Source organism: Miniopterus schreibersii, assembly GCF_964146895.1.
Source record: "Miniopterus schreibersii genome assembly, chromosome: 1".
Taxonomy (NCBI): domain Eukaryota; kingdom Metazoa; phylum Chordata; class Mammalia; order Chiroptera; family Miniopteridae; genus Miniopterus; species Miniopterus schreibersii.
The window spans coordinates 90343801-90355715 of NC_138101.1; the positions used below are offsets into that span (position 1 = coordinate 90343801).

The 11915-nt window shown below is 42.9% G+C and overlaps 1 protein-coding gene across 1 annotated transcript in view; it reads right to left on the reverse strand.

Moving 5' to 3' along the window:
• Positions 1-3215, reverse strand: part of LOC308567720 (cyclin-Y-like protein 1) — a gene marked incomplete at both ends in the record, with an annotated part of 41591 nt that extends 38376 nt beyond the window's left edge. The window contains 2 exons of the mRNA XM_081159565.1: positions 1073-1187; positions 2987-3215. Coding sequence (XP_081015691.1) covers positions 1073-1187; positions 2987-3215 — 344 coding nt within the window. The remainder of the gene's footprint in view (positions 1-1072; positions 1188-2986) is intronic.
• Positions 3216-11915: the final 8700 nt, after the last annotated feature.

Consider the following 11915-nt stretch of genomic DNA (forward strand, 5'->3'; position numbering starts at 1 on the left):
GGCCTGCAGCAGAGCTGCGCGCAGTTGCATAGAAATACCCCTTGGAGCGCCCTCCAGGGGTCAGGCACAGGTCCAGGGGCTTTATGTCATTACTTCTCTTTATAACAAAGAGCTATAAAGCAGCACACAAACAATGACCTCATTTTTGTAGAATCAAATGTTATGTTTATATGCATAGGAAAGGTTCAGGAAGAATAAACACCGAAATATTAATAAACGTTCTGGGTGTTCTCAACATAAGCGAGTGACTTTTCTATATTTTCCAATCTTTTACATCAAATGCTTATTAATATTGTCACCAAAAAAAGAGGGTTTAAAATAGCTCCTGGAAAGAGTGAAGATCTGCTGCCCAGAGGTTTTTCCTCATAGTATTGCCAGTTCCTTCCTACGCACCCCTCAGGGGCAGCGGGAGGAAGGGTCCCCTGAGAGAGCACCTTGAGCCAGCAAATTAGCAAAGCTCATGAAGTCAGGACACGAAAGGCTGTGTGAGCAGTTGATGAGTAATAACAACACTGGATGACAGGACCTTAGTGTCTTTTTTCTGTTACTGAGGCAACCGTCGGTTATAGTCGATATACTGTTAGATAAAGGCAAGGTGCTACACAAATTCTTTTAAGTCTGTCTGAAATCTGTACTAGGCTCTTAAGAATATCCCCTGGAAATGACTTCAAGAAACCACCTTCTGTTCCAGAAGAACAAGGCAGAGCATCATTCAAGCGTGATTCTGTGTAAGAGGCACATGGTTCAATTCTCCATCACAGAAAAGCCAGAATGTTTTACATCTAAGTAGGTATTTCCTATTTCCAGGATAGTTGATATAAAATTGCCTGAAATACAGACATTAAAAGCAAATTTTCAGTGTTCTTGGACTTTACATTTGCTATTTTCACCTTGTTTCTATGGAAACTTAATAACAGGCAATTGCTGAAACTGAGCTTTCTCATATCAAGTTATTGAATGTGTCTCCAAAATTAAAAACAATTTGAAATAGAAAATCTATCACATTAAACATAAAAGGCAATTCTATACTTTGAACCCTGTATTTCCAGCTTCTCTGGTTTACATTACTCACTGCAGGCTTGTGCTCACTCCCTGGTCCTTGACCTGCCCTCTCACCAGCTTCTCACAAGGTCCCTCTGTGTCCAGAGCTCTGTTGGCTTCCATCCGAGGCCGTCGGAACACACTCCCTAAAACACAGCAACTCGCACCCGGGGAAATTCCTGCTCCCCCGTGACTTCTACTTTGACTCTTACCCACTGTGATGAGTTTATAGACACAGGGGGAGCAGCCGTTGCTTCTGAGTTGTATACAGTGATTTCAAGCAGGAGTAATCACTACTGGAGGAAGTTAAAATGGGCTCACTTTATGAAGAAATATGAAATATAAGCTGCAATCTAAAGAGTTTGTAAGCACCACAGAAACTGAATTTGGCACATTTCCACCTGCACGTCAGCCTCTTCTGCTCAGCAGCTGTGCCACAGTCACTTCACAGTCTAAGTCTCGGTTTCCTCGGCAGCAATGGAGGGAGAGTACACACGGGCCTTATTTGCAGTTAGAAGGGCCAAAGGAGATATACATGGAAGGGAGTTGTACACCTTAAAAGAATTAAATCAAGGTCCTCTTTAGCCTCTCATCCAACACTACCCATACACTAACTGGTTTATAAAATCACTCAGAGGCTTACCTGGCAGCGCCAAGCAGAGCGAGCAGAAGTTTTCACAGGTACTTACTTGCCTTGTGCTTAAAGGTACACTTAATTGATTCACATAATTTGTTCATTTATTTCACAATATTTGAATATTCTGAAAAGCGAGTACTTTTCAGTTACAAAGCCATGTGCACCATCTGGGTGAATTCACACGGCTAATTATTCTAATATTTAAAGAAATTAAAAGCTCAACTAAAGTTTAAATAGAATAAGAGCTATAGTACATTTGCTCTATGAAATAATCTCTGGCATTTACATCAAACAAATGGACCAATGGGGTTTTAACATCTTTGTGAACGTTTTCTACTTCAAAACCACAGTCTCCATTAGCTACACTGTCATCAGGCTTATTTTCCAGCAAGTACTTCTTCTCCCTCCCTCTCTCCTCCCTCTCCCCCCTCACCCCCCTTTAGGCACCTGGTCTTCAGAAGTTTTACCTCAACATTCCTACAGTTAGACAGGAATCTCCCTGCAGGAGGGGAGAGGACCTAGAGGGCGCCATGGAGACGAACGTTCTGAAGATATATTTGTGTCAAAGTAAATAAATTAAAGTAATCAGACTCAGAGGTTTCTCCTTTGTGTAAAAAAACAAACAAAATAGTACTCTCTGTAGCACTGGAAGCACATTACACATCATTCAGTAATTTCAAGTCCCTCTCCCACCATTTCCCTCTGTATTCAAATTACAGTGGGGAGGAATAAAGCAGCTTCTAGGCAGGCAACTGAACACAGCCTACTTAAAAACACCACATAGAGTCCATGTCAGTTGTCTATTTTGAATTGAAATAATAAACTCTAACATCTTTGCAGGTGAACTGTCCTGAGTATCAACTATCTTAACAGGTGGGAGCCAGGGTATCCCCAGCCCCTACCTGGTTCCTTCATTTAAGTACCTTATGGATAAGTAAGGAGAGGGAGATGGGATGGATACTCTGAAGTTGGGGGATTCAAGTTTTCACTGACAAAAAGGAGAAAATATACCCAAAAGTCTTCACAGAGGCCCATGAGAAATTAAACAGAGCCATAAACAGGAAGGGCCAAGGACTGGAGTGGCTCAGCCTGGGTTGGAGTACGAACTGGGGGGTTTGGGTAGTGAACATGGAAACTGGCCAGACAGGACGGGAAGGGAATAAGGGGTGGGGACGCCAGGAAGAGCCAGCTCCAGAAAAGCGGCCTCCAGGCAAGGAGCCTGAGGGGGTGGCTCCCTGCTAGGGGACCCTGGGGTCAGCACAGGACAGAGGTACTCCTGAGAGCAGTGAACACCCGCCACCTCCTTACCATCGGGCTTTTCCACGTCACTGAGGCGCAGGATAGGGTGGCAATCACAGAACAGGGAATGCAAGTTGTCAAGTTCCATGGCAGCCGTGGCTGGTGGTTCTGCCACTGAGTTCCTGGAGCCCCCCCCATACACAGGAGTCTCATATTCCCGAGGCCGCCCCCCAGCGTGCTGGCCCAGCTTGGGGCTGGCATTGGGCTTCAGGCAGCAGCAGGACAGTTTGTTCCCCATGAGGACCCTTCACTCCTTGCTGCTGTCACTGCCTTCACTCAACAGTCCCACCCCCCAACTCCCAACAGTGCCAAAGCCCTGTACAGCACAGGGGCCACTGGGCTGCCAGGCCCTGGGCAGGGCTCAAGGCCTGGCTGTGCCCCTGCTGCTGCCCCCCTGCTGTCAGCTGTGACCGCCTCCACTGAGCTGACTAGTCTGTGAGGACGGCGAGCAGCCTGACTTAGTCCAAAGGTGTGGAGATCAGACAACTGCTGAGAATCACAGCCACCGCAAGAAGAGAGCACAGCCGAAGCTCCTCCTCCTTCCACAGCTGCTTCTCAACTGAAGGCAGTTCACCTGGTTGGCACCAGCCAACCAGAGCACATTCCGAGGTCACCTGGTTACGAGGGACCCATTCCGCCCAGAGTTCCATCCAGGCCCCCACCTTACAGGGAAGGCAGTGGTTCAGGATGCCCCCTCCCTGCCCTGCACCCACTCCACCCCCTTACCAAGGGCACAGGCCTGGCCCGGTCTCAGCTTCCATACATAATTGCCTAACCAAGTCCAATGTTGTCAGGAGGGCAGGAAAGCTACAAATGTATTGGCCATGGCATCGGGGTGAAGCAGTGAACAGGAAGCGAGGAAGTGAAGACAGCAACTGAGGGCTTCTCTTCCTGAGCATTTGGCTGAGAAGAGAGATGTGGCAGTAGTGAGAGGGAAACACACTGCTAGGATATGTTTATTCTTAGATGAAAAATACATGTATATTTATATGTTAAAGGATAAGAGCCAATGCAGAAAAAAACAGAAGTTAGAGGAGCCGGGAGAATGAAGGGAGCAAGGCCCCCGTGAGCAGGAGGGATGCACCCAGAGCAGGGACGCATGAGCTCTGGAAGGACGGAGAGGCCAGGAGGGAGCAGACCTGTGCAGCCACAGTGACATTGCTGGTAGAGGGGAGACTTAGGAAGAGCTCGTCGGATGACCTCTGTCTGTATTTTAATAGGCTCCTACAGGGAAAGCCCCTGAGAAGGAGAGGGTGAGGTGTCCAGAAGTGTGCACTTTAGAAAAGCTGAAAGTACCCAACAGTACCCAAATAATATCTTTCCTCAAAGGTGGGTGGGTTCAAAAGAACTTTGAGCAAAACCAAGGAGCTCTACTATAAACAGATGTCATAGAAGTACAAGAGAAATCTAATTATTTCCCCAAATAATTAACAGGAATAGCACCAACTTTTGGAGAAGAGTAGAGAAAAATTTAAGACAACAATGACATGTAATTGAAAAAAGTGTGAACATTTACAAGCCCTTTAATCACATATGTGCCAAAAAAAATAAAAAGGAGCAGAGGGAGTGTTCCCCTTTATTAAAAGGACAGCAGGAGGGAAAGATCAGCTCAAAAATCAGGGAAGCAGAGACTATTAATATTTAATAGTTTAAAAGATGTAAGTAAGGTTTAGTGACAAGAACTAGTGACATATTAAAATGTGGAGACCACAGTGGAGTGGGAAAGGGCTCGATGAAGTTCAGTTTCAGTAAACAACATGGAGTTAAATCCTTAGGACCTAGTGAACGAATTTCATGGTGATAATATTATTGTCTAATGTCCTAGGAATGTCATTAGATACCATTCTGGATGACTCTTGTACACTTGATGGATGCCTAAGATTATGTGACAAAGTAGCGCCTGCATTTATCAACAGATCCACACAAAAAGAAATGCATGACCTTGAATACTAAAGAATTTTAAACTTGCGAAGCCAAAAATTAATAGAAAGAATTATCAAGAAAGTAGATTTTAAAAGATTTTGTTTGAAGAAAACACTGCAGAGCAGTAAGAAAAAAATCCTCTACTTCTATAACAGTAGCAAATCAGGGAGAGCAAAAGGAAGCTAATAGGAGTGATATGATTTGAGTTAGGGCAGAGTTTGATTTTGTGACAGAATCAGAGATCTTGGTTTTGCTCCTGATGGCTGAATATCTCCGGTGAGGATTTTATGATCATTGTTTAACATGCTCTGGTGTGAACTCATTCACTCACTCATTCAATACCATTCAATACCTGAGCCTTTACCACAGCCTACATGCATTGTTAGGTTCTGGGGATGTTGCTTTGACCAAGATAAACAAGGTACCTATTGTCATAAAATTTATTTCTAGTAGAAGGGTCAACACACAGTGTTGCCCATCACACCACAAACTCATGGCTCAGGATGGCTATTGATCTCCAGCTATTCCTGTCTTCATTCCAGACAGCAGGGCAAAATGATAAGGGACATTTTTTTCCAGAATATCCACATAGCACAATGCTTATATATTACTGCCTTAAAGACTAGTCACATGGCCACACCTAGCTGCGAGAGAGGCTCAAAATATATAATCATATAACTGACTAAGTAAGACAGAAGACAAAACTGATTATTGGAAAGTAAGTAGCACTCTATGCCACAATCTGTAAGAAAAGATTATAAAAGTTTCAACTTCAGGAATAATCATGATAAAATTTCATAGCCCTTTGTAAGCATAAGTGAAAAATTTATACCAGCAGGTCTGTAATAGTCTTTTCTGAAGCAAACAGGACAGGAACAGTGGAGAGGGGTTTAAGCTATAGAATGAAACTAGGTTACATAGAAGATTCTCCTGCAGTCAAGTAATCAGGATTACATAGAACATGGGTATTGAGACTAATAGGGGTCCAGCCTGAGTATTATAACTAGTGGTTCCTACAGAAGAGGATTTTGCGTGTAAGTAACATGCACATTTTCCCAGGGATGACTGCATCATCATCATCTTATTCTCAAAGGCGTATGTAAACAAAAATGCTAAGAATTACTATACCTGATTTGATGTGGAACAACTCTCATTCCCAACTTCAGAAAATTATAATCCGGATTTGTTAGGAAGCAGGGCATTCGATGATGTTGATATTCACATTTTAGTGAACTGTCCAGTGCCTCTTCCACCTGTCTCTTTCCAAGCCTTCTGAACTCTTTTCCCATCTTCTGTCTTCTCATAGCATGTAGGTTTCTTTCTGCCAAGTGAGTCAATTGACATGAGAATTTTAATTTATTTGATATGATGCTCTGAAAAAATAATAAGGGTGTTCGTTTGCCAGACCATCAGGGCATTAATGTTTATTGGACAGGTCAGTGTCAGCCCCAAAGGTCCACTGTGATTACAGTCCCAAATCTCGGGGCATTTCATGAGGCCATTTCTAAGATAGGCTTCCAGTGTTAGAGGAGGGTTTTTTCTTTTCCTTTCCTTCCTTTTCACTTCCTTTTAGGTGTTCAGTTAGTATATTAAATAAGTATCAGTAGAAAAAATGCCCTTCGTCTCTCTGGTGAGTTCAGTGAGGTGTATGTGCATCACATATTTAATGGTATCTGGCTGGATAGCTGGCTTTAATATACCCCTTTAAAAAGAAATAACCTGCTGGCCTGTAGAGTTTATGATGAGAAAGCAGCTGACAGCCTTATGGGAGCTCCTTTGTAGGTTACAGCTTGTTTTCTCTTGCTGCCACTAAGATTCTCCTTTAACCTGGGATTTTTGGCATTTTAATTATGATGTGTTTGGGTGTGGGCCCCTTTGGGTTCTTCTTGCTTGGGACTCTCTGTGCCTCCTAAACTTGTGTGACTTTTTCTTTTATTGGTTAGAGAAATATTCTGCCATTATTTCTTCAAACAGGTTCTCTAACCTTTGCTTACGTTCAACCTCTTCTGGCACCACTATGATGCAAATATTGTTACGTTTCATGTTGTTCCACAGCTCTCTTAAACTATACTCCTGTTTTTTAATTGTGTTTTCTTTGGGTTCTCTAATTGAGTGATTTTTTTCCACCCTGTCATCTAATTTGCTGATCTGATCCTCAGCTTCCCCTAATCTGCTGTTCATTACTTCCAATGTTTTTTTTATTTTTTATTTCTACTATGTCGTTCTTAATTTCCTTCATAGTTTCTGTATCTTTTTTCATGCTGTGGAGCATCATTATAATCAGTATTCTGAACTCCGTATCATCAAGTATTCAAGGTAATGCAAACAAGGATCTGAAACCAAGAATACTCTATCCAGCAAGGCTATTATTCAAAATAGATAGTAAAGCACGGCTGGGCATGGCTCAGCAGTTGAGTGTCCACCTAAGATCCAGGCAATCAGGCTTCGATTCCCGGTCAGGGCACATGCCCCGGTTGTGGGCTGCAGCCGATCAATGACTCTCTCTCATCATTGATGTTTCTATCTCTCTCTCTCCCTCTCCTTTCCTCTCTCTGAAATCAATAAAGATATATTTAAAAAATAAATAAATAAATAAATAAATAAAAATAAAAATAAAAAAGGAAATCCTGTGACATGCTACAGAATGGATAAACCTAGACATGATGCTACATGAAATTAGCCAGGCACAAAAAGAAAACTACTGTGTGATTCTACTTAGATGAGGTATCTAAAGTAATCAAACTCATATAAACAGAAAGTAGAATGGTGGGTTGCCAAGGGCTAAGGGGTGGGAAAAATGGGAGTTGTTTATTAGGTATAGAGTTTCAATGTTACAGTATAAGCAAGTTCTGGAGATCACAGGATGATGGAAGGCCAAGACGGGGGTGTAGGGAAACACTGGACTCGCCTCCTCCCACAACCACATCCTAATTACAACTAAACCACAGAACCATCATTCAGAACCATCTGAAATCTGGCTGAATGGAAGTCCTACAATTAGAGAATTAAAGCAGCAGCCACACTGAGACTGGTAGGAGGGGTGGTCTGACACCCACGTGTGGCATATTTTTTAATCAGGAGGGATACCTTGGCTGTGGAGGTCCCCCCATGAGGAGCAAGGTGTTCCAGTCCCACTCCAGACCCCTCAGCCCAGGATTCCAGTGCCAGCAAGAGAAGTCCCCAAATTCTGACTGTAAAAACCATCAGGGATTGGGGCTAAGTGAGACCAAGGCTGCTGGAGTCCCAGGCAGTTCCTCTTAAAGGGCCCACACAGACTTACTCAGATTCACTCCCTCTGAGCTCCAGCACTGGGACAGTAGCTTGAAAGGCACCAGGGACATACAGAGGGGAACTAAATTGTCTGACCTCAGTAAGAATTGGGGGGCAGCTTTCTCCCAGACAAAAGTGCTGGCAGAGGTCACTGTTCCTTTGCTGACACCTCCCCTCCACAGTGCCTTCAGGCAGTCGCCATATCTGAGACTCCATCAACCTAGCCCACACTGTTCACCACCCCTGGCTGGTGATTCCCAGAGACCCCACCCTATCCAATTTGCAACCCAACCCAATTTGCAGTGGTTTTTCCATAGGAATAGCCTGTCCTAGCTCAGGCTTCAGACTTTCCTAAAATATCTCAAACAAACAGCAGATGGCCTCAGCCTGCCCCATACCTCTTGCTAAGTGGTCCTAGGCCCAGCACTAGGGGCAGCAGGCCTTGGTTCATAGCTTGGCCTCTCCTAGGGACCTCCAAGCCCAGCACAAGTACCAGCACCTGCAGATCACTCTGCAGATCGTTCTGTAGCTTGAGCCAGGTGGTCCCAGGCAGAGCACAGGAGGTAGCTGACTTTGCACCTCCCAGGTGGCCCCAAAGATAGTGCACCCAGTAGTCAGCTTCAGACCAGATTACAACCCTACCACATCCAGGAGCAGCACACTCAAGGGGCAGACTCGGTGAACACCAAAGGCCCACTGAAGTAAGTCCTGCTCCAAAGAGGTATCTCCTGCATAGCAGCTCTTCCACTGTAGTCACAGCTGGTCCTCACAGCCAATTGGCGTGGGGGTCAATCCCTCCCACTGATGGCAACAGTAATCAAGACTCAACTACAACAGGACAGTGTACAAAGCACACACAGGGGCATACCTAGAGTGCCCAGCTCAGGTGACTGGGGAGGCTGAGGCACTGGGCCCTACAGGGCACCTAAAGGACACAAGGCTACTCTACCAATTCCAGAACACCTTTCAGCTCTACCTAATACATAGAAACAAACACAGTGAATCAGCTAAAATGTGAAGACAAAGAAACATGTCCCAAATGAAAGAACAGAAGAAATCTCTAGAAAAAGAGCTAAATGAAACGTAAGCAGGCTATCTCCTGGGTACAGAGTTCAAAACAATGGTTATAACGATGCTCAAGGAACTAAATGAGACCTTTAAAAAACTTAGTGAGAACTTCAAGGAACTTAGTGAGAACATCAATGAGCCCAACCAGTGTGGCTCAGTGATTGAGTGTCGAGCCATGACCCTGGAGGTCACAATTTGATTCCCAGTCAGGGCCCACGCCCAGGTTGTGGGCTTGATCCCCAGTAGAGTGTGTGCAGAAGGGAGCCGATCAATGATTCTCTTTCATCATTGATGTTTCTCTCTCTCCCTTCCTTTCAATGAAATCAATAAAAAAGAAAAAAAGAAAAAAAAAAGGCCAGTTAGAAATGAAAGAAGTACAGAGTCCCAAACAAGATGAACCCAAAGAGGTGACACCGAGACACATCATAATTAAAGTGCCAAAGGTTACAGGCAAAGAGAAAATCTTAAAAGCAGTAAGAGAAAAGCAGTTAGTTACCTATAAGGGAGCACCCACATGATGGTCAGCTGATTTCTCAACAGAAACCTTGCAGGCCAGAAGGGACTGGCAAGAAATATTCAAAGTGATAAAAAGCAAGGACCTTCAACCAAGATTGCTCTACCCACCCAAGCTATCATTTACAACTGAAGGTCAGATAAAGTGCTTCACAGATAAGAAAAAGCTACAGGAGTTCATCACCACCAAACCAGCACTACAGGAAATGTTGAAGAGTCTTCTTTAAGAAGCAGCTAATGAACAAGAGAATCTGACTAACTAAATAGATCCAGAGACATTGACGCATACAACAGACGATCATATTTCAGAGGAAAGAGGGAAGGAGGGTGGAGGGTGGGAAGAGATTAACCAAAGGAGTTATATGCATGTGTGCATAACCCATGGACACAGTTAATAACAGGGTGAAGACCTGGGGAGGGGGTGGGAGCGAAGTGGAGGGGGTGAACTGGGGGGGGGGGGGAATGGGACACTTGTAATACTTTCAACAATAAAGATAAATTAAAAAACAAACAAAAATTTATGGAGTGAGCTGTAGTCATCATGCTATATACATTACATCCCCAGGACTTGTGTATCCTTTAACTGGAATCTTGTACCTTCTGACCTTCCCTTTACCCCTCTTCCCTGCCTCTGGTAACCACTTATCTAATCTCTTTTTCTGAGTTTGGGTATATATATTTCTAATAGATAAGAAATTTCAAAATGAAAATAAATATCCATTATCAAATTGAACAAAATTTTTTACTTTAAAAAAGAAAGCACATGACATACACCTTAAATTCTAAATGTGATTATACCATTTGAACCAACCAATTAACTTATAGGAATTTACCCTAAAAAATAACCAAACAAAACTCAGCCGGTGTGGCTCAGTGACTGAGTGTTGACCCATGAACCAAAAGGACCCTTTGATTCCCATCAGGGCATAAGCCCAGGTTTCAGGGTCCATCCTGCATGATCCACAGGGGGCGTGCAGGAGGCAGCTGATCAATGTCGCTCTCATGGATGTTTCTATCTCTCTATCCCTCTCCCTTCTTCTCTCTCTAAAAATTAATGGAAACATTTAAAAAAAATAACCAAACTACTATGTAACAGTGGATCAAACAATTTAAATAAAATACACTGGAAAACGGTTGAAGTTTTGTTTTTTGTTTATTTTTAATCCTCACCTGAGGATATTTTTTCATTTCTTGTAGAGAGAGAGAGAAAGGGAGAAGGAGAGAGAAACGTAAATGTGAAAAACATTGATTGGTTGGCTCCCGTACCCGTCCTGAGCAGGGATGGAACCTGCACCCTGGGTATGTGCTCTGGCCAGGACTTTAACCCAAAACCCTTTGGTGCTCTGGAGGATGCTCTAACCACTGAGTCACACTGACCAGGGCAAGGTGAATTCCCTTTAAGGTATTAAAGTGATCAAGAGGCCACTATCTATGCAACTCTTCAACTATCACTACAAGTCTAGACAAATGAAATAAGGCAAGGAAATACAAAAGACAAAGAATTGGAAGAAAAAAGACAAATAGTCATGATTTAAAATGAAATAATCATCTTCATAAAACATCTAAAATAAAAACTAGCCATTAAAATACAGTAAGGATTCGGCAAGGCCAAAAAATATTAAATATAGAAAGACTAGCTGATTAATTTATAGCTGTTCATGGACATATATATCAATAGGATTCTCCTATACTAGATGGGGGAGAATACAACAAAAATATGTCACAGTAGAAACAAAAACTGAGATACTAAGGAATTAATCTAAGGCACAAGACAATGGAGAAAAATTTTAGACTCTATTGGTAAAACATAAATATCTTTGATGTACAGTTTCAATGTGGATATCAGTATCACAAAAGGAGGTTTTTAAAAATACAATTGCTGGGTTCTACTCACTAGAATTACTATTCAGTCAACCTACAGTACATGGGGCAAATGATTTTTAAAAGCTAACTAGCTGAATTCTAGTGTAAAGCCAGCGTTGGAAACTACCAGCTTAAATATGTTTTAAAAAGACCACACTTCCAGATACCAAGAGCTATAAACAAGCTGTAGTAATAAAAATGAAAATAAAAACAAAAACCATTGCAGAATTAAAACGAGACAAATTACAGAAACATATCTTTGTTAGCTAAGAACAAAGAAATACTTCCTAAACAAAACCAG